This window comes from Ursus americanus, chromosome 21 (assembly GCF_024610735.1).
Source record: "Ursus americanus isolate L20-20 chromosome 21, mUrsAme1.1.p, whole genome shotgun sequence".
Lineage (NCBI taxonomy): Eukaryota > Metazoa > Chordata > Mammalia > Carnivora > Ursidae > Ursus > Ursus americanus.
The window spans coordinates 56,754,903-56,776,981 of NC_142147.1; the positions used below are offsets into that span (position 1 = coordinate 56,754,903).

Consider the following 22,079-nt stretch of genomic DNA (forward strand, 5'->3'; position numbering starts at 1 on the left):
TTTTGTGGGGCTCCTGGCTGACCTAGTGGGAAGAGCATGCGACTTTTGACCTTCAGGTCATGAGTTCAAGCCCCATATTGGGTGTAGAGATTACTAAAATAAATAAATTTAAAAAACCCTTTAAGATATTTTTGCTCATCCTGCACTCTCCTTCCAAAACTACATTTACTTAAAAATAGATAATAACATTTAAAATTAGTTATTGGATAAACTCGGGCTTTTTCCTCCCTCCGAACCTTCTGGTAAACTGTTCCGCGGAAATGATGATTTAATAAATGAGAAACATTTTCACAGACCCTGCGACCGTCTCACACGAGCGTTTACCCAGAGCGGACCGGTCCCAGTCATCGTCCCCGCCCCACAGCGCACCCGCGGCGCAGAGCGTCCAGGGAGACCCCCAAACTCCAAGCGCTCCCTCGAGCACTACCAGCCACCGCACGCGAGCACGCCCGGGCCCCGCCCACCCCGAAAGATCGTGAGATCCGGCCCTTGAGGCTGGGCTATGCCTTTGCGCCTAGAGACTACGTTTCCCAGAAGAGACCGCGGCGACGGTCCGCTCGCGAGGCCGCCTCGGCGGTGCTTTGTGCGCCTGCGCCATCTTCCGGCTCCAGGCGGCGGGTCCGCCGATACCGAGGAGGAAACGCACCCCGGGCTGCGGAGAGCGCGGCCACGGTGGCACCTGAACCGGAGGAGGCGGCAGGTGAGGGGCTTTGGAGCTTGCCAGGCGCACCGGGGTCCCTGCGGGAGCGGGCGTCACGGCCGGGCGGATCTCCGGCCTGGGAAGAACCGGAACGTCTCGCCCCAGCGCCGGTCTGCGGCTTTCCGGGCTCTGGACTACATTTCCCATCGGCCTCCGCGGCGCGCGCTCCGTGAGCGCCCCCTTCCCGCGTCCAGGCTCATAGCCCCGGTCTATGGACCCCTTAGGTGGATGTGAAGGGGTCCCCAACACCCAGAAATGCTGGTGGATGTTTTACACTCCTTCCTACGCGTGCTTTTTTTTTTTGGGGGGGGGGACAAAGTCTTGTTTCATAAGATTCTCAAAGACCTCAAAATATTTAGCACTACTAGTTCAGAAGCAGAGACTTAAATTTGAGAACATTTTAGATGATCTTGTAAAAGATCTGCGTCCAACAATGGGCAAATGGTTGAGTAAATCATGGGCCGCTCATGTAATAAAATATCATAAAGCTATTAAAGATAATGCTAAGGCAGTGGTCATAATAAAAACAATTCTGTTACATGTTAAAGAACGATCAATGGCTTCATTTACACATTACTTAGAATTAAATATTTGTAACATGCCAGACATTGTTCTAAGTTCCTTTACAGAATACTGCTCGTTTAATGGTGAAGTCACAAAGTTGTTAAACGATATCATTCTTAATTCTTCGATGTTTTGTTTTTCCATTTTTTTTAAGCCCATGTGCCAGTAGGTGGGTGGTTTGACCTCTTTTGCAGAATGTTCTCGTGTTGTATAAACCGACCACTTGTGAATATCCTTTTTTGTCAGTTAATGTTGCCCCACATCATTTTTGATAGTTGTTTGGTGTCCGTCATATGGCTGTGCCAGCAGTGATTCAACCACTTGCCTACTTGTGGACTCTTATGTACTAATTTTTGTTCTGTTTTTCAGTGAATTTTGTGCACACAGCTTTGCTCACTGTTATGTCTCTGTGCAGGGGCACATTTATGTGATGATAATGGAGCCATCTAATTTGCCCGTTGCAACCACACCCCATTTGTTGACTCAAGGCAGGGTCCACAGAGTGGTGTCCACGAGGCCTTAGGTAGGGCTGTAAGGTTCTTTGTGAATTTGGAAGTTGAATAAAGAGCCAGGGAGGTGTTACATTATGGGCATGAGAGGGTTAAACAGTCTGTTTCTGAGAAGGCTTCACTCTGGTCTGGGCTGATGCCCATGGGGCAGGCTGTGCTCCCTGGCCTGAGGACAGCCTATCTTGTCCTTGGGTCACGATGTGGTCTTAGTCACTGGACCAGGACTGAGCATCTCCATCACGATCTGCATCAATAACCAGGTGGAATTCTCTGGATATTTGGGGGAAGTGGGAGAGAAAGGACCACTGGTTCCCTGTCTCGTTGCAGCAGCCAAACTATGTTTCCTAGAGTTGGGTAAGGGCCACAGTGTTCCAACGCTAGTTTTTGTGGGCAGTAGGGATAAAAAGGTGGGGAGTTGTAACCATGGTATTCTGGGAGCTGTAAGGCAAGTTTGGCCTCTCATGTTTGCTCTTTCCTCCCCTAGCGCTGCCATCTCAGGACTCTGCCCTTCCCCAAGAGAGGAACCAGGAGGAGGACCCATCAGCCCATGAAATTCTAAAAGTCATGTCCCTTGTGAGTTTTAAAATCATGTAAATATTTGCTTTGTTTATCTTGAAGCCTCCCACCTGGGTTTCATCCAAGAATCCGGTTCTCAGAGGTTCCCATTTTAGGGACTAAAAAGACCAGGCAGGTGGTACCCTCTCCCACTGCCCCGTCCACTCTGACCAATGCCCATGGGTTCATTCTGTATAGCATTCCATATCTTCTGATGGTGTGGTATTCTGCCAAGAGGCTAGATAGAGCAGAAATCCATTTCCTTGTAGAAAATGAAAACCAAGGTTTGATGAAATGGAGATGAATACTTATGAGGGATATGACATGGAAAAGCGCAGGAACAGGTGGTGGTTGGTCTCAATTTCAGTGTGAGGCACGATCTCTTGCATTGGGAGGGATCGGTGATTGGCTGTGTAATTGAGGTTTAGCTGGGTATCTGTGAGAGATTAGATGCCACAGTTAAGGTCGGGTTTGAGGTGGAACAGAGCATTTGAATGTGGGTCATCCTACAGGGGCTAATTCAACTTGAGAGCGAGAGAAGTGCAGAGGTGAGGGGTTTGTGAAGCACTAACCAGATGGATGGATTTTTCAGAATCTGGATAGTCAGAGTTTGGAAGAGCCTTCAGAGATCTGATCCAACCTCTGCATCCAAAATAAGAGAATGGTTGAGTCATTTTTTCACTTGATAGAAAATTGTACAGCCAATAAGAGTAATTTTCATTTAAGATTTTTCTCATAAGGAAGAATGCTTTGATGTGTTCTGACATAATGATGAACCCATGTCTTCAACTAATTCTCAGTGTATGTGAAAATCATATTTTCTAAGATAGAAAACATTTCTTTAATAAAACATTTGAAGATAAGTCTTATCGAAAATTGTTGGGTTTTTTTTTTGTTGTTGTTGTTATTGTACAAAAGTAGAAATTATAGGTCTCTTGTTGCGAATTTATCATTTGCCAAGGATGGAGTAGGCAACGTGCTTTATTATACTGCTTGTCACAACTGGGGAAACTCCACTCGGCTGAATTTTAATTTTCCTCCCAGATCTATGGACAGAGCTTGGGTTTGTAGTAAAAAGGAATGTTCAAGAACATTTCGACACTGTTTTACTCATGCCCACCCTCTCTTGTCACCTGCTCACACTGGAGGCCTCCAGCCCCAGCCTTCTTTTTCACCAGAGCACGCCATTCCTGCAAAGACCTCCTTCGTCTCCTCTCATCCCACCAAGAAACGTTTCCTTGAAATATGCCGATAACATACCTGCCTGTTGTTTTAGGAGTCAGACTTGTTCAGGGATGTGGCCATAGTCTTCTCCCAAGAAGAATGGGAACAGCTGACACCTGCTCAGAGGGATTTGTACAGAGACGTGATGTTGGAAACCTATAGCAACCTGGTCTCACTGGGTAAGACGACCTGGTATATTAATCTGTGTGTTACCCTGGGCATATCTGTTCCTTTTCCATTTCCGGGTTCCTTTTGAGTGGTCAAAGAGCAGCTCCGTGGGCTGACACTGCATCTCCCCCAACCCTCAGGTGACTGTCACATCTTCCTCTGGTCTCTCCTGCTCACTGACCAGGTCCTGGATCTGAATTCTGGGGCCCCACACCATAACCGGGTGGCGTGTTTTTTTCCACATGTCCAGGTCTTGCCATCTCCAAACCTGATGTGATCTCCTTCCTGGAGCAAGGCATGGAGCCCTGGATGGTAGAGAAAGCGGCGAGAGGAGGCCTGTGCCCAGGTGAGTGAGGCCTGTGTGGGAAGACAGAAGCCACCACAGAGAACCGTCTCGTGCATGGACGAGAAAACAGGACCTTTGAGGTAGAAAATTTTCCCTCCAAGATGCCAAACTCAGAGGTCAGGTCCCAGTTACCATCTTTCGTAGCTTGTCAGCAGCATTTCACAAAAGTGGTTGTTTCTTTCTTCCTGAGACATTTCTGTGTATTTGGGTCAGCACCGCCTCCTCCTTAAACCATCTTCCGCCTCCTTTGATGGGATTTGCTCACTCTCTTTAAATGTTGGAGCCCTCCAGGGCTCAGTCTTGGGTTTCATCTTTCCCATTTTCACCCCCTAGGACCGCCTTAAGTACTCTTTGTACCTGTGTTGTCCGGTACGGAGCCACTGGCCCCATGTGGCCATTGTAATTTAAATTAGTTACAATTAAATACATTAAAAAGATCAGTAGCTCAGTTGCACTTGCCACATTTCAGAAGTTCAGTGGCCACTCTGTGGCTCGTGCCTCCTGTACTGGGCAGTGCAGGTGCCGAACATTTCCATCACCTTCCGCTTTTCCTTTAAACTCCAGATACTGATATACAGCTGCCTTCTCATCCTGTCCACTTCAGTTCACTGGCGACTTCGAACTTAACAAGTCCAGAAAGGAGTCCTTGATCCTCCCTAACAATTTGCTCTTCCCTCTTTCTTCCACACGGGGAGCCTGCTTCTCCCTCTGCTGCTCCCCCTGCTTGTGCGCTCACTCTCTCTCTCTGACAAAAAATAAATAAAATCTTTAAAAAAAAAATAAAAGGAGAGAAGATACGTGCTGCTGTGTAACCCAGAGTCTTCACAGGTTCTGGGGGTAAGGACATGGGCGTCTTTGGGAGCCCGTTGTTCTGCCAGCCACGCCCGTGATGTCATTTTTGCTTTTGTTTTTGTCCTTTTAGTCTGACAGCCTCTGTTTGTTTGTTGGAGGGGCTGAGTTTTATTTACTTCTTAGATGTGTGGGTTTACATCATAATCAAGATGACCTCCCCCTTTGACATCATAAATGAGTCTCCTGTGATTTTTTTCCGAGTATATTTATGGTGCTGTTTGCGATCCCTGTGGAGTTTATCCTGAGTGCAAGATGTGATTTTACACTATTTTCCAGGTGGTTATCCATTTATTCAAACAGCATCTGTTCACTAATTTTATCTTTTCTCCGCCGATCTGCAATAGGCACCTTTACCATCTACTCTGTTGCCTCTGCATCTGTTTTGGACTCTTGGTTCTGTCTCATTAATCTCTTTGTCTAACTCTCTGTCCGACACCATACTGTTTTAATTATTGAAGGTTTTAAATATCTGGTAGACTAGTTCCTCCTCATTCTTGTTTTTCAGAATTTTCCTGGCTATACTCATTTATTTGTCCATCTGAGCTTTAAAATGAGAATATCTGGTTTAAAAAAAATCATGTAATTATTTTTACTTGAGACCACAACAAATTTTCAGACTGAGGAGAAAACTTATTTTTTTATTGATTTTTATCTACTTAAGAAAATGATAGGCTTTTCCCTTCATTTATGTCTACCCCCTTTTATTTATGTGGATCTTGTACATTTCTTATTAGGTTTATTCTTAGATATATATTTATTGCTGTCATTGAAAATGGGGCCTTTTTCATCCCTATTATATCCCAACCCTTGTTTTTCATATATGGCAAAAGCCATTCATATCTTGAGATTTAATTTTGTAGTTAACCCAGCTTACTGAATTTTCTTATTATTTATAACAGTTTTTTATGTAATACTCTTGAGCTTTCCAAGTAGTCGTATCATCTGCAAGTGGTGATAATCTTTTTGCATTTTTATAGCTCTTGGGTTTTTTTCCTTTTGCCTGATTAGGAAACTGATTATGTAGTACCCCGAACAACATTAACAGGGGTAGTTTACCTCCTAATCTTGTTCTTGACCTGAATAGGAATGTTTTTTGTGTCTTCTCAGGAAGCATAATTTCACATTTAGGAATGAAATAGAGATATTTTATTTGGTTAAAGCAGCAACCACCTTTTCATATTAAGTTTCCTTTTTGTAATCTATGAAGTCTGGTATGAATAGATTTCCTAATGCTGAACTCCTAATACTGAATACTGAATCTAAACATTCAGATGTTGCATTTCTCAAGTCAGTTGTGGTAATTTGTATTTTTCCTGGAAAATGCTCTTTTTAATTAAAAAAAAAATCACTGTAAAATATACATAACAAAATTCACCTTTTTAGCCATTTTAAAGTGTTTCGTAAATTGGCGTTTAGTACATTCACAGTGTTGTGCAATATTACCATTATCTAGTTTCAGAATATTGTTATCACTGTGTGGTTTTTCACCCCTGTTTTCTGGCATACTGCTCTTCAAACCCTTGGAGTCTCTGAGGTAATAAGTCTTGTATGCTGATGCGATGACTGTGGCTGGAGGCTGCTGGATAGCTTCAGGATGGGGGCTGGTTGAGAGAGAAACCAATTACGAATTTAGAGGGTTGGAACTCTCAGCTCCATCCTCCAAACTCTGGAGGGACTGGCGGTTGACTGAATCACCAAAGGGCAGTGACTTAATCAATCTTGCCTGTGTAATGAAGCTTCCATAAAAAAAATCCCTCATGTACAGGGTTTGGAGAGTTTCTGGGTTGGCGAACACGTGGAGGTGCTGGGAGGGTGGTGTTCCTGGAGAGGGTGTAGCATCTCCACACCCCTCCCCCTACATCTTGTCCTCTGCATTTCTTTCGTCTGACTGATACTGATATATCCTCTGTAGTAAACTGGTAATCTAGTAAGTAGACCGTTTTCCTGAATTCTGTAAGGCATTCTGTCAAATGATTGAACCCCAGGAGGGATTGTGGGAACCCCCAGTTTATTGGGGTGGGGGGTGAAGGGAGCAGAGGTAGTCTGTGGCCTGAGCCCTTAACCTGTGGGATCTGATGCTGTCTGCAGAAAGACATTATGAAAATTGACTTAAATCTGTAGGACACCCAATCAGTATCCAACAGAGTTGGAAAATTGGTTGGTGTGAGGGAGAAACCAACACACATTTTGTCACCAGAAGGGTCAGAAGGGAAGTAGGGATAGTGGAGTCGTGTTGAGAGGTGTGTTTAGTGTGTTTTTCCTAAACACACCCCAGAGGAGAGCCCATACTCATTCAGTAGTCACTCCTCATGGCCCTCTCCCCCCAGCCCCTGGCAGCTGGTAATCTGCTTTCTGTCTCCATGGAATTGCTTACTAAGGCTATTTCACATAAATGGAATCATATAATATGTGGCCTTTGGAGTCTGGCTTCTTTCACTTAGCATGATGTCCTTAAGGTTAATCCATGTTGTAACATGTGACAGGATTTCCTTCCATTTTAAGGCACACAATTTTTTTATCCATTCATCTGTCAGTGGACATTTGGGTGGTTTCCACCTCTTGGCTATTGTGAATAAAGTTGCAGGAAACATGGGTGTGCGGGTGTCTCTTTCAGATTCTTCCAGTTCTTTGGGATATATAATCAAGTGGAATTGCTTTACCATATGGTAATTCTATTTTTAATTTTTTTAGAACTCTCCATACTGGGTTTTGTTGTTGTTTTGTTTTGTTTTTTAGTAATCTACACCTAACATGGGGCTTGAACTCATGACCCTGAGATCAAGTGTTGCATGCTCTTCCAAGTGAGCCAGCTAGGCGCCCCTGCATACTGTTTTGTTTCTTTCTTCCTTCCTTTTTTTTTTTTTTTTAACATTTATTTATTTATTTTTAGAGAGAGAAAGCTCATGTGAGAGCTGGTGGGAGGGGCAGAGTGAGACTCTTTCAAGCAGACTCCCTGCTGAGCAAGGAACCTCATGCAGGGCTTGATCTCGCAGCCCATGAGATCACGACCTGAGCCAAAATCCAAGAGTTGGACGCTTAACCAACTGAGCCACCCAGGCGCCCCTCCATACTGTGTCTGTAGTGATTGCACCATTTTACATTCCCACCATCAGGGCACAATGGTTCCAGTTTCTCCAAATCCTCATCAACACCTGTTGTTTTCGGTTTTGTTTTGTTTTGTTTTGATAGTGGCCAACCTAATGGCTTTGCAGCATTATCTCATTAGAAGTTTGCTTTGCATTTCTCTAATGATTAGTGATGTTGAGGGTGTTTTCATATGCTTCTTGGCCATTTGGAGAAGTGTCTTTGGAGAAATGTCTATTCAAGTCCTTTGCCAATTTTTTAATAAGGTAGTTTTTTTGTTGTTGAATTATAGGAGTTCTTTATATATCCTGGATAGTAACCCCTTATCAGATATATGATTTAGAAATATTTTCTCCTATTCTGAAGGTTTACTTTTTTTTCTTTTTTTACACTTTTTTGATTGTTTCCTTTGATGCACAAAAGTTTTTAAGTTTAACGTAGTCTCATTTGTCAGTTTTTGCTTTTGTTGCCTGGGCCTTTAATGCCATATCTAAGAAATCATCGCCAAATGCAACGTCATGAAGTTTTCCCCCTGTGCTTTCTTCTAGGAACATAACATTTTTAGGTCTTACATTTAGGTCTTTAATCCATTTTGAGTTAATTTTTGTATATGGTGTAAGGTAAGGGTCCTGCTTCATTCTTTCGGATATCCAGTTTCTTCAGAACCATTTGTTAAAGCGACTGGCCTTTCCTCATTGTGTTATCTTGGCACCCTGTTGAATGCATGGGGGTTATTTCTGGGCTCTCTGTTCTGTTCCAGTTGTCATAGGTCTGCCTTCCTGCCACTACCACACTGTTTTGATTACTGTGGCTTTGCAGCATGTTTTGAAATCGGGAAGTGTGAGACCTCCAACTTTGTTCTTTGTTTTCAAGATTATTTTGGCTGTTGGGATCCCTTGAGGCTCATATGAGGAAATAAAATATCTTGATGCTAAGACTATATGTAAGATTTTTAGACCTATTTCTTCGGTTATCCAAAGCAGTGACTTCTAATGCTAAATAATTAACTTTAAAATACTCTGCCAGTCCCTGGCAGGAAAACATTGAGTTAATACAGAAGACGTCACTATTCTTGTTGCTATTTTGCAACTTTATAGGGAGTTGAAAGGAAGCCAGAAGTCAGAAAATTATGCCTGTCAGTACCATTTCTGGATGCTTACAACACAGCGTATAATTAGGGGTGGCTTAATTTAGATGCGTGTAAAAGGGCTCGTGTAATAAACAATACTATACTGTGCCATAAATCAGCACAACTGTGTCAGGTGTCTGTGCGAGAGAAATGGAACAAGTGGTGGTCTGGAGAGAGGAGTGTTTTTAGTGGCATGTCCTTAGAGGCAGCCAGGGTTCTTCCCACATTGCCCAAAAAGCAAGTAATGTGCCTTACTACCAAATTTCCATTTGGGCAGAGTAAACTGTTCCCAAACTAGCCTTCTCTTTCTGCCAAGCTGGCTTTAAGTTCCATGTTCCACTGCAGTCTTTTGGTTGTCCTTTACAGGACAGCAGGCAGGTGTTGCTAACCGTTGAGTAGGTCAACCACCAGTTCACAGGTCGCCATCATGATGGCTGTATTTGGAATCTGGCTTACCAGAATGGACAGACCACAGTGAAGAGACCCAAAACCTTCCTTCTGAACAACCAAACATGGTGTCTGAAACAATGTCTGTACTTTGCGTCCTCTTCACATAGTCTTGTTTTACAGCTTCATGTGGACGCACTGTGGTTCCACTACAAGGTTTTGAGATGACAGCGGCCTCATTCCCACAAAATCTGGTATTTCTTTCATAGACTCTTCATCATATTTTGTTGTCAAACTAATCTTTTATTCTAGTAGTTTGTGCTTAATACTTTCACAAATAATCAAGTGAATCATGTTGTGTGATATGCCACCATATGAAGCGGACATGCTCCGGTAAGGTCTTCTTTGGTCATCTGTTTGCTACCCTTTTTTTTTTTTTTTTAAAGATTTTATTTATTTATTTGTTTGTCAGAGAAAGAGCGAGCACAAGCGGGGTGGGGGGCAGCAGGCAGAGGAAGAAGCAGGCTCCCTCCTGAGCAAGGAGCCTGATGCAGGACTCAATCCTAGGACTCTGGGATCATGACCGGAGCCGAAGGCAGACGCTTAACTGACTGAGCCACTCAGGCGCCCCCCCGTCTACTACACTTTATAACCACATTCAGAAGCACCCATTTGCTTTCCCCATAGTTCTTTGCATTAAGCTGTAACCAATTCTTTATTAGTCAAATGGGATTGGTGGCTGTGGTTAAAATAAAACAGGCCACTGCAACTGAAATCGTGTACTAAGTAAAATCAGGATCAAATACACCGCTCGACTTTTCCTTGCAGTTTGAATAGGCAGCAAAGAATGTTGCTCTCAAGAAGCCGCCCTCATTAAGTTGGGGCCCAATCCTCTAAACAAGGAACAGGGCCCTTCTTTTTCCAAGGTCACATTTAGGCAATGGAAAGTTCCAGGAGAGACTGGCTTAGTAGACACTGGGTCTAAGTCATGGTATTCAGTTGCACTTCAGAGCTAGAAAGCATCACAACAGAACAGCACAGCTGTGTTATTAAAACTTCCAGTGGACAGGTGAGACCAGCGCCTCCGTCCCACCACCTCCCCTGGCAAGCAGGTGCACAATCCTGTGCCTCTGGTCAGATGAAGATCCAGCCACCCTTCCCCATCGTTTTTAAAAATCCGCTTTATTGAGGCAGGATTTGTATTCAATAAAATGCGTGCATTTTAAGTACAATATTTTGATGAGTACGGACAAATGTATACACTTGTGTAACCATCGCCACAGACTAGAGAACATTTTCATCACCCTGAAAAGTTCCCTTATTCTCCTTCCCACACAATTGTTCATATACCCAGCCCCAGGCAACCAATGATTCCTTCTGTCACTCTAGATTATATTTGTGTTTTCTAGGGGTTCATAGAAACACTCATTTTTAAAAAACATGGTTCAGAGGTGATTCTGATCCACACTAACATTTTAGAACTACTCTTATAACCTCCTTCTGACTACTTCATCTCAATGTACGGTATTTCCACTGTCTGTTGTACTTACCCATTTTCTAATTGCCTAGCTGCATTCAAGAGCTTATAGGTGTAATCATGAGTCTAAGTTTTCTGGTTTTCATTATAGAAGTTCCTTTTTCTGGAAAAGGAAAAAAAACACGTACTTGCTTTTTTTCCCCCCAGTATTGGAGTCCAGGTGTGATACCAACGTACCGTCTCCAGAGCAGCACACTTATGAAATACAGTCGCCACGGTGGGAGATAATGGAAGGACTTACTAGTTGCGGTCTTGAGTGCTCAAGGTTCCAAGATGATTGGGAATGCAGAAGCCAGTTTGACAGACAGCAGGGAAATCCAGAGGGACATTTGAGTCAAGTGATCATCAGTCATGAAGAAATACCCACTTTAAACCAACAAGCATCATTTCCTTTTTATCAGAAGATTCATCCTGGAGAAAAACCCTATGAATATAACGAATGTAGAAAAGACTTCTGGCAGGAGGACTTCCTTATTAATCATCGAGGAATTCATGCCAATGAGAAACCCTATAAATGTAAGGAATGTGGCAAGGCCTTTAAATATGGCTCACGACTAATTCAACATGAGAATATTCATTCTGGCAAGAAACCCTATGAATGTAATGAATGTGGAAAGGCCTTCAATTCCGGTTCAAATTTCATACAACATCAGAGAGTTCATACTGGTGAGAAACCTTACGAATGTAAGGATTGTGCAAAGGCCTTTAGTCGAAGCTCACAGCTGATTGAACATCAACGAATTCATACTGGTGAGAAACCCTATCAATGTAAGGAATGTGGCAAGGCCTTCAATAGGATCTCACATCTTAAAGTACATTATAGAATTCATACTGGTGAAAAACCCTATGCGTGCAAGGAATGTGGGAAGACCTTTAGTCATCGGTCCCAGCTGATTCAACATCAGACTATTCACACAGGCAAGAAACTCTATGAATGTAAGGAATGTGGGAAGGCCTTTAATCAAGGCTCAACTCTTATTAGACATCAGAGAATCCATACTGGTGAGAAACCCTATGAATGCAAGGCATGTGGGAAGGCCTTTAGGGTGAGCTCACAACTTAAGCAACACCAGAGAATTCACACTGGAGAGAAACCCTACCAATGTAGGGTATGCGGTAGGGCTTTCAAACGGGTCTCACATCTTACTGTACATTACAGAATTCATACGGGCGAGAAGCCATATGAGTGTAAGGAATGTGGGAAGGCCTTCAGTCATTGCTCACAACTGATTCAACATCAGGTAATTCATGCTGAGGAAAAGCCCTGTGAATATAAGGAATGTGGGAGGACTTTACGTCATGATTCAACTACTGTTCAACATCAGAGAATGCATAATAGAGAAACACAAGTGAATATAGTCAATGTGGAAAAGCCTTCCATCAGCACTTATCCTTTACTAATCATCAGAGAATTTATGTTAGCAAGCAACCGTCTGAATGGAAGTAATGGGGAGAGCCCATTAGCCTAGGCTAGTCACAACTTAGTCCTCCTATTTTGGAGAAAGACTTGAAGAATGTAATGCAAATGGGAATGCCTTCATTCAAGCTATTCTTTATCCTGAGTCATAAGATTCATAATGAAAAATGTTACGGATATAAATTGTTTAGACCATGATTATCAAAAAGGCAAGAAAAGAATTTTGTCTCTAACACATTACAGGATCCCATTTTCTAACCACACCATGACAATTTTAACAACAGCCAAAAGTTTTAATTTTCTTGGCAATCAAAAAGAAAACCCAACCAGATTACTCTTGGTTTCAACTTTTTTTTTTTTTTTAAGTAGGCACCACGCCCAATGTGGGCCTCAAACTCACAACCTTGAGGTCAAGAGTCACATGCTCTACCGACTGAGCCAGCTGGGCACCCCATTGCTCTTGGGTTAATAAAGAAATAAATCCTGCAATTTATCATGCATGGTAATGAAAAAGAATGATGAGAGATTTACGTTCCAGGAGTTGTAGGATGTGGCTGAAGTTACTCAGAAGAATTTTTATGGCTTTTAAATGCATGCAGAGCATGAAAACCATAAAGATGATTCTCAAATGTATTAAATGTACTATTCAAGAAGCCAGAAAAGACAATACCAAACACGGAAGTGATGAAAGAACAAATTGATACAAAATAAAAAGAGAAAATAACGAAATTAGAAAGTGGTTATCTTACAATAATCTCAGCTTTTATTTCTTCCTGACCCAAGAATAAACAAAATTTAAGATAATGCTGCTCAATTTCCATGTTGTTTTAGATTATCTTTCATCACTTCTGTCACAAACAGAAGGGGCTGGTTGCCTACATAGCGGCCATACCTGATTCCCCTTCCTACTGGCAGCGTCTGTGTCTTGCCTTAGACTCTGAAGATGATCAGATGCTAACTTTGCAGCCTCTTCCGCAGCTCAGGGTGGCTCACATGTTCCAGGGTAAGGCCAGTATGTTCCGGGGATCTGCAGGGGCTTCTGGGAAAGATTTTCCTCATTCAGAAGAGAGAGATCTATTAGGAAGACTCCCTCTCCTCTCATCTGCTTTTAAACATTCTCCTATGAGAACATAATGCCTGGAGCTGTTGTGGCCATGTTGGAACCAAAAGGAGAACACCAAGGACCTCAGAGAAGCTGACCCAGAGCTACCAAGCCAATTCTGGAACTGTCTCTGTGAAGCCTCGTTATGTAAGAAAAATAAACCTTTATTGCTGAAATTACTTTTAGTTGGATATTTTGTAAACTTGTAGCCAAAATCATCCGAAATTATGTAACTTCAAATCTTATTTTACTATGATTGGTAAATGTCACCTGAAAAATAACTTTTTTGAATTTGACATTTCTCTTGGTGGCTAAATACAGGATTGATTTTTGTATATATTCTGTAATGTTGAAAAAGAATATATATTCTGCTTTTCTTGGGTACAAGAGTCTGTTTAAGCCAGTGGATTTTAATGATAAAATTCTCCAGGTTCTTATATAATTTGGCACACTGGATCAGAATTTCCTAAAACGAATTTTTTAAACCAAAATCTTGAATTTTCAGAGATTTTTACTTTTTAATTTACATTGCTTGATTTTCAAAGACCTACAACTTAACCCCTGTTGATCATACTTTTTATCGTTATATAATATCCTATTGTGCCAGGTGTAGGGTTTGACAAACTAAATCTGGCCTGCTGCCTGTTTTATAAATAAAGCTTTATTGGAACACAGCCATGCTCATTTATTTACACATCGTCTACTGCTTTTGCACTACAACAGCAGAACTGAGTGTTTGCAACAAAAACTATATCCATAAAGTCTATATTGACTGGCCCTTTAGATAAAAAGTTTGCCAACCCTGGCCTAGTGTAATCCTTTTGGCATTTTATTTCCATACTGGGTAACGCTACTAACGACTTGTCTTTGTTTACCTGGTATATTTTTGTTCATCCCTTTATTCTCAACCACCGTCATTTCAGTTATTTCTTAAAACTGAAAGAAAACATAGAGCTGATTTTTAAAGATTCAAAATACGAAATTTTTATAAAATTCACATTTTGGCATAATTCAGCTTTATCTCTTTCGTTTTACATTGTATGTCCTATTTGTGGTGTTTTGGTCTTTCCCTTTCCTTATGTTGGCTGATCATGTCCCCTTTTGCTAAATTGGAACTTCCGACTGTGCTTAGGGTAGTGGTTATCTCCCCGTTCGTAATCATTATTTGGGCAGAATGAGAGCAGTATTTTACTTTCTCATCCACCATTGATTTCCTTTGCCAGTCTCCTCCAAGAAGAGAGCACTCGTGCTTTCTCTTTCCTGCACAGCTTATTCTTTCACATTTCCTCCATTTCACTAACGTAATATAAACTTAATCCAAAGCGTTTAGTTTCGCCCTTACTTCATTTATTTGATGCTTAGATTACTTAGTGCCAGACCCACTGAAGATTTCCATTTAGGGGCGCCTGGGTGGCACAGCGGTTAAGCGTCTGCCTTCAGCTCAGGGCGTGATCCCAGCATTATGGGATCAAGCCCCGCATCAGGCTCCTCTGCTATGAGCCTGCTTCTTCCTCTCCCACTCCCCCTGCTTGTGTTCCCTCTCTCGCTGGCTGTCTCTATCTCTGTCAAATAAATAAATAAAAACTTAAAAAAAAAAGATTTCCATTTAAATTTAAATATACTCATGTAGGGGAGCCTGGGTGGCTCAGTCAGTTAAGCATCTGCCTTCAGCTTAGGTCACGATCTCAGGGTCCTGGGATCAAGCCGCGCATCGGGCTCCCTGCTCAGCGGGGAGTCTGCTTCTCCCTCTCTGCGAGCTCTCAAATAAAATCTTTAAAAAATTTTTTAAAAATACTCAGGGAAAGTAACATTCATTGCTGGCCGCTGTTTTCGTCTTTTTTTCTCTGTCTTGTGGTGACAGTTTTATTTCAAATGCTATTTGGTTAGACTATTTTATTGAGTAGTTCTAATTCTCAACAAATGGTATATACATGGTATTCTCTGAATCCTTATATGTCCAGAAAGATTTCTTAGACCCTCACAAATTATACTTCTGTTTGGTAGAACCTTCTTGGATTACAGTTTTGTCTCAGTAATCTGATTTTTCTTACCTCATGTAGGTGTATTTGTTTCCTTTTGCTGCAGTAACAAGTTAATAAAAACAACACATTTATCGTTGGGAGGTCAGAAGTCTGAAATAGGTCTCACTGGGCCAAAACCAAGGTGTTGATGGGGACGTGTTCTCTTCTGGAGACTGGGAGGGAACCACTTTTTTAGCTTCTAGAGGCTGCCTGCACTCCTCGGTGTGGCCCCTTTCCGTCCTCAATGCTGCCATAACTTGTTGAGTCTTTCTCACGTTGCATCGTTCTGATACTGATTCTTTGGCCTCTTTCACCTTTAAGGATCCTTGTGATTATACTGGGCTCCTGTGGACAATCCAGGATAATCTTAAATTCAGCTAATTAACAATCCTAAATCTACCTGCAACCTAATTCCCCTTTGCTACTAACAACAGGTTCCTGGGGTTAGGACAGAGACATCTTTGGGGGGGTGTCATTCTGCCTACCATAGTAACTGCTTCTGTCCTGGCATTTGGCAAGAGTTTCTAGCCTTAGGATTCAGGAACTTAAGTAGATATGCTTAGATAGTCCCATGTCTTTTTTCTTTAGCTCAAGAAAATTTTCTTCTAAATATTAATTAGGACTTCTCAATTCTTCTATTTAATTCCTATTTTGAAACATAAACAATTAATTAATTAATTAATTAATTAATTAATTTATTTATTTATTTAAGAGCGCAAGCCTGCACACAAAGTGCAAGCAGGGGAAGGAGGAGGGGAGGGAAGAGATGCAGGGGTCAATCTCATGACCCTGAGATCATGACCTGAGCTAAAGATGCTTAACCGACTGAGCCACCCAGGTGTCTCAATTAAAATTATAATCATGCAGGGCATGTAACATGGGAGGAGCAGAATTTGGGGGTGGGGGACATTTCAGAAGTCTGTCCATATTGCTCAGTATTTTCATGAACACTGGAAGGCTGGCACAAGATGAGGGAAGAAGAGAATTGCGACCTGTCCTTCCGGGAGGCAAGCCTGACCTTTCATATTTTTTTCTTCCCTCCTTGGTTCTGCCTTCTCAGGACTCACCCTTCCCCAGGAGAGGAACCTGGAGGAGGATTCAATGGTCCTTGCTATTCTGAAAGCCATGGCCTGGGTGAGTCATGCTTTCTTTCTCCTTCCTCAAATTGTGCTCATTTTATGTGAATGTAGGAAAATTTCCTGGGATTTCCTGCCCAAGTCTCCCCCATGCACAAAAGGCTCAAACAGCCCTAAGCTCTTGCTAAGAATCCCTCTCTCTCTGACCTGGGTTCATGTGTTCACATCTCCTATGGACTCAGTTTTGCAGGAGCAAGAAATGTGTTGCTTCAGTGAAACATGAAAGACCTATGTGAAATATGATTGAATGGACTAATCAGTGTTTAAAGGAACCACACATAATAATGCTTTAATGGTCATCTACAGACCAGGGTTTCCCAGCTAGACAAGATGGGCAGTGGTGGTGGTTGGTCTCTGCTGTGGTCTGAATGTGTTCCCCCAATTCATATGTGATGGTATTTGGAGGTGGGACCTTTACCTAAGTGACTAGGTCAGGATGAATGGGATTAGTGTCCCTATAAGAGTCTCCAGAGCCATCCCTTACCCTCTTCCACCACATGAGGATGTAATGTGAAGTTGGCCATCTGCAACCTGTGAGAGGGCCTTCACCAAAGCCCAGTCACGCTGCCACCTTGATCTTGGACTTCCAGCCTCCATAAACTGTAAGAAACAAACTTCTGTTGTAAATAAGCCACCCAAACTAGGGTACTTTGTTACAGCAAACAGAACAGATGAAGATGGGTCTCAGCCTCAGGATGTAATGACAGTGCTTTTTCAGACCTTTTGAATTGGGGGTGGCGTTGGGAATTTGGTTATAGAATCTGAGACATTGCCCAGCAGTCCCTCCAGATGGATGACCCAAGGTCATATCTGATGGTGAGCCACATGTGTGGGTAGAGGGCCACATCTGTGTGAGCCTGGATTATCCCCCATCAGCATTCTGTTGCTCTGGAACAAGGAAAAATCACACCTGGGGATGGGCTGTGTGAGAGTAGCCAGAGTGCATGAGGGGCCGAAAATCATAGACCAGCAGAGCTAGGAATGTCCCTAAAGATACCTCAAGTGACCCAAAGTAAGAGAAAGGTAGAGTCACTTAGTGCAGTGTCATGGGAAAGTGTGCAGCTAATAAAAGTCAATCTGTATTACGGAAGTTGACCTAGTGAGGAAAGGTGACATTCAGACAGTGATGAACACAACTCTCAGAATTCCTAACAGAGGCTCTCTTAACCATTTTGCAATGATTCCAGGAAAAAGAAAAGTCTCTAGCTCAGGATTTCTCAAGCTCACTACTGGTATTTTAGGCTTAGAATTCTTCGTTGTGCTGTCTTATACGTTGGTGAACGGTGAGCAGCATCTCTGGTCTCTGCCCACTAGGGGCTAGTAGCATCCCCTCTCCCAGGGGTGCTAACCAGAATGTCTGCAGGTGTCGCCAGCTGTCTTCCGGGGGTGCTGAATTGCCCCTAAGAACCATTTCTCTCGTTTGAATTTTCCTGAAACATTATGAAAGCATTCACACACTTAAAAAATATATCACTGTTTCCATAGTCACTGCCTAATTTCTGAACAGAAGGAATAAAGGCAATTCAGACATACTAAGAAGTTGTACATTGAACTTCTACAGTTTAATTTATTGGGAAACCATTGAACTTGAGTTCTTTTTGTTCCTTGAAGTATCTTTTGATGGACATGTCTCCCTTTATGAAGGAAGTTGTGCTGCTCTCAATAGGAATATCAAGCCCGGCCCTTCCCTTGAATCGCCACAGTTTCCTTACCATGCTCGCTGGCTTCAACTCTGCAACGTCCTTTTCATCCTTGTATTTTTCTAGTCCTAAATATTTACTTCAATGGCACACATTCTCAGTTTGTCGTTTCAAGGGTCAGTGATGTTTAGGGATGTGGCGAGTCTTCTCAGGTTGAGTGGGGCAGGCCGGACCCTGCTAGGATTTGTGCAGAGATGGAATGCTGGAGAACTTGAGCAACTTCATCTCTAGGTAGGATGTTAGTGCCCCTGGAAGGCTGAAATGTGGCCACTGGAGTATCTGCTGCCTTCGGTGTGAATTTCTGAGGCGCCTTTCAAGACTCTTAAGGGGGTGTCTCCGATATGAATTCTGCATGAATTTGTGACTCTGCTGCATTTCTTCTTGGGTACACAGGTTTTTCAGTTTCCAAACCAAATGTGATCTCCTTACTGGAACAAGGGAAGGAACCCTGGTTGGCAGAAAGAGATGTGACAGGAAGCCCGTGCGAGGTGAGTGAAGGATGATTAAGAAGGGCAGCGGCACTGTAGGTAATGGCCCAGAAGGTCCCATCAGAGTCCCTAATGGTCACAACAGGGCAGTACTCCCATCAGCGTGAGCTCCTGGAGGGGCCTCTCCCGTACTCACACACAGCACTCCCTGTGCCTGTCTCCATTCAAAGAGGAAGGCGCTTTCTTTCAAGGACAACTTTACCTACCCAGGGAACATTATTTCTTCCCAGTTTCTCCCCCATTCTTTTTTTAATAGTAGGATCATTATTTCCATCCAAAACTGTTTCTAAAAATAGTTTATTTTGGTTACTGCCCAGTCATTTTTCCTTTGATGTGTTTTTCCAGATTCAGCTTTTGTACATTCTTTTTGGGGCCCTTTCCTTTTTTAGAGAGGGACGGGAAGGGGCAGAGAGAGAGAGAGAGAGAATCTTAAGCAGGCTCCATGCCCAGGGTAGAGCCTGACACAGGGCTCGATCTCACCACCCTGAGATCATGATCTGGGCTGAAACTAAGAGTTGGATGTTAACCGACTGAGCCACCCAAGTGCCCCCACTCTCCTCTTTTCAGCCTCATCCCCACTGCCTCTGTAGTTTACCAATCTCGTTATTTTCCATTCTTTTTCTTCCAGTATTTCTTGTGTACAAATGAGCAGATACCTGTATATTTTCTTATATATCCTTTCTTATAGAAAAAGGGCCACATATTCTATATATTCTTTTGCACTTAGCTTTTTTCACCCAAGAATATATCTTGGAAATTCTTTATAATTTCAAGATTTTCTTTGCATTCTCGTATGCAGCTGCATAACACTTTGTGTCGACGTACCCTAGTTTATTGAGCCACTCTCCTATATGTGGGTGTTTAGACTGTTGTCAGTAGTTTAGAATTATGGTCATGCTGTAACGAATAGTCTTGTGCATATGTATTTTCACGTTGTTGGAAGTATATCATCAGGATAGATTCCTAGATGTGGGATTTTGGTAGGCAAGACTCATGCTTTGTAAATATCATACTAGGAAATTGCCTAACAAGTATTCCCAAGGGCTGTTTCATTTTCTAGAGGATTTGTACCCTTGTTTGACTTACTGTACACTATTAATTAGGACTTAGACTCATGCAGTTAGCTTGTTAACTTGGACATTGCTGGCCAGCAGAAAAAATAGCAGAAAATGCTGATTTTCAGACTCAGTATGACATTAACCAGCTTTTGATGTATTTCAGCATCTCTTTGTGCTTGTGCGTTCATTTATTGACTTCTCCTTTGAAGCAGCTTTGCTGTCATGCCGGTTCTTTATTAAGGAGTTAAATAATTCTGACCAACCCTATGAATGCAAGCAATATGGGAAGGCCTTCCATCACTGTCCTGATCTTCCTCAACATCATAGAATTCACACGGGGAAAGACCCTATGCATGTGAAGAATGTGGAAAGGCCTTTAGTCCTGTTTCACTCTTTACCCAACATCAGAGAATTCATACTGGTGAGAAAACTTGCGAATATAAGGATTGTTTAAAAAAAAAAAAAGCTGTAATTGGCTCTCAAAACTTAATGTACATCATAGAGCTCATAGTGGGGGGGGGATTCTATCAATATACTGAATGTGCAAAAGCTTTTAGTCACTTCTCATTAATTATTCAACATGAGAGAATTCATACTGGAGGAAAACCCTGACTGTAAGGAATACAGAAAGGCCTTTACAGGTATCCCACAACTTAATGAACATCAAATTATCCATACCAGTGAGAAGTCATATAAATGTAATGAACATGGAAAGGCCTTCAGTCATCATTCATATCTCCCTCAAATCAGAGGATCCATACTGGTGAGACACCTTATAAATATAAGGTTTGTAGGAAGGCCTTTATAAGCAGGGCTCACAACTTCATCATCACCAGAGAATTCAGACTAGTGAGAAACCATATAAATGTAATGAAAGTAATGAAAACTTTTAGTTGTATTTCACAATTTAATGAATATATTACCAACTATACTGGTGAGAACCCATATCAATGTACTGAATGTGGAAGAGCTTTTAGTCGCTTAACACTAGTTATTCAATGTCAGAAAGTTCATACTGGTGAAAAGCCCTATGTATGTAAGGAACGTGAGAAAGCCTTTGGTCAGTGTTCACAACTTAGTCAGCATCATTCTTTAGGTATGGAAGGCCTTCAGATACTGTCATCTTCCTCAACCTTACGGAATTCATGCTACAGAAAATTCCTATAAATAAGTGAAGGAAAGACTTCACTAGTTTTGTCTCTCAAGGAATGTTAAATAATTTATAATTATGTATAACCTTGTACAATGTGGAAATGCTTTTTGGTTCAACTCATGTTACATTTAACAGTGGATTCAGACCATCACATTCATCACTAAAGGCCACATTAAAATGGTAATGTAGAGAAGTTCCCCGATACCACCTATCAATTATTATTTATTGGAAAATTCACACTGGAAAGCAACCATGTAAGTGGAGAAATTTTGGAAACCCATTACCTTAAGCTAACTCTAATTTACATAAAAGGATGCACATGGGAAAGTAACCCTTTAAATGCCATATATGTGGGAATTTCTTTAGGCGTGAGGATCCTTTATTATTTTTAAAGATTTTATTTATTTGACAGCACAAGCAGGGAAAGTGCCAGGGGGAGAGCAGGAAGCAGACCCCCGCTGCTGAGCAGGGAGCCCAATGGGGGGCTCGATCCCAGGACCCCAGGACCATGACCCGAGACAAAGGCAGCTTAACCGACTGAGCCACCCAGGTACCCCTAATTGTGAATAATTATGTGTGAAAGAGATTTCTAATACATGAACATTATTCCTTCCCAGTGTCATATTTTTATATTAATATACACTTTGACATGCTTACAAATGGTATACTAATTTAGTGTTTTTCAGTATTTATTCAATATTGTAATATAGTCCTTCCTTACAATTTTATGGATGCTAATGGGTATCATGGTATCTCATTGTGGTTTTAATCTGCATTTCCTTAATGACTAATGATACTGAGCGTGTTTTCATGGGCCTATTTGCCATTACTTAATCTTTAGTGAAGTATCTGCTCAAATCTGTTACCCATTTATAAATTGGTTTGTCTGCCTTCTTTTGAGTTTTGAGTGTTCTGTATATATTCCAATACAAGTACCTATTTGCATATG

The 22,079-nt window shown here is 42.0% G+C and overlaps 1 protein-coding gene across 3 annotated transcripts; it reads left to right on the forward strand.

Moving 5' to 3' along the window:
• Positions 1-299: 299 nt before the first annotated feature.
• ZNF582 (zinc finger protein 582) lies at positions 300-12,832 on the forward strand. Of its 3 annotated transcripts, none has more exons than XM_045774232.2 (5): positions 598-700; positions 2,258-2,346; positions 3,605-3,731; positions 3,971-4,066; positions 11,203-12,832. In XM_045774232.2, the coding sequence occupies exons 2-5, from the start codon at positions 2,338-2,340 to the stop codon at positions 12,522-12,524; spliced, it is 1,554 nt and encodes a 517-aa protein (XP_045630188.2). In that variant the 5' UTR covers positions 598-700; positions 2,258-2,337; the 3' UTR covers positions 12,525-12,832. The 3 variants fall into 3 exon arrangements, with proteins under 3 accessions (XP_087709417.1, XP_045630188.2, XP_045630187.2); XM_045774231.2 differs by lacking the exon at positions 598-700 and adding an exon at positions 707-924; XM_087853291.1 differs by lacking the exon at positions 2,258-2,346 and having other exon boundaries at positions 300-700.
• The last annotated feature ends 9,247 nt before the right edge of the window (positions 12,833-22,079 follow it).

Excerpts from the sequence above, each read along its gene's own strand:
- ZNF582 (XM_087853291.1), top strand. The coding sequence starts at position 503 with ATGCCTTTGCGCCTAGAGACTACGTTTCCCAGAAGAGACCGCGGCGAC. Across the intron at positions 3,732-3,970 it reads TAGCAACCTGGTCTCACTGG|GTCTTGCCATCTCCAAACCT; the intron begins GTAAGACGACCT and ends CCACATGTCCAG. Across the intron at positions 4,067-11,202 it reads GAGAGGAGGCCTGTGCCCAG|TATTGGAGTCCAGGTGTGAT; the intron begins GTGAGTGAGGCC and ends TTTTCCCCCCAG.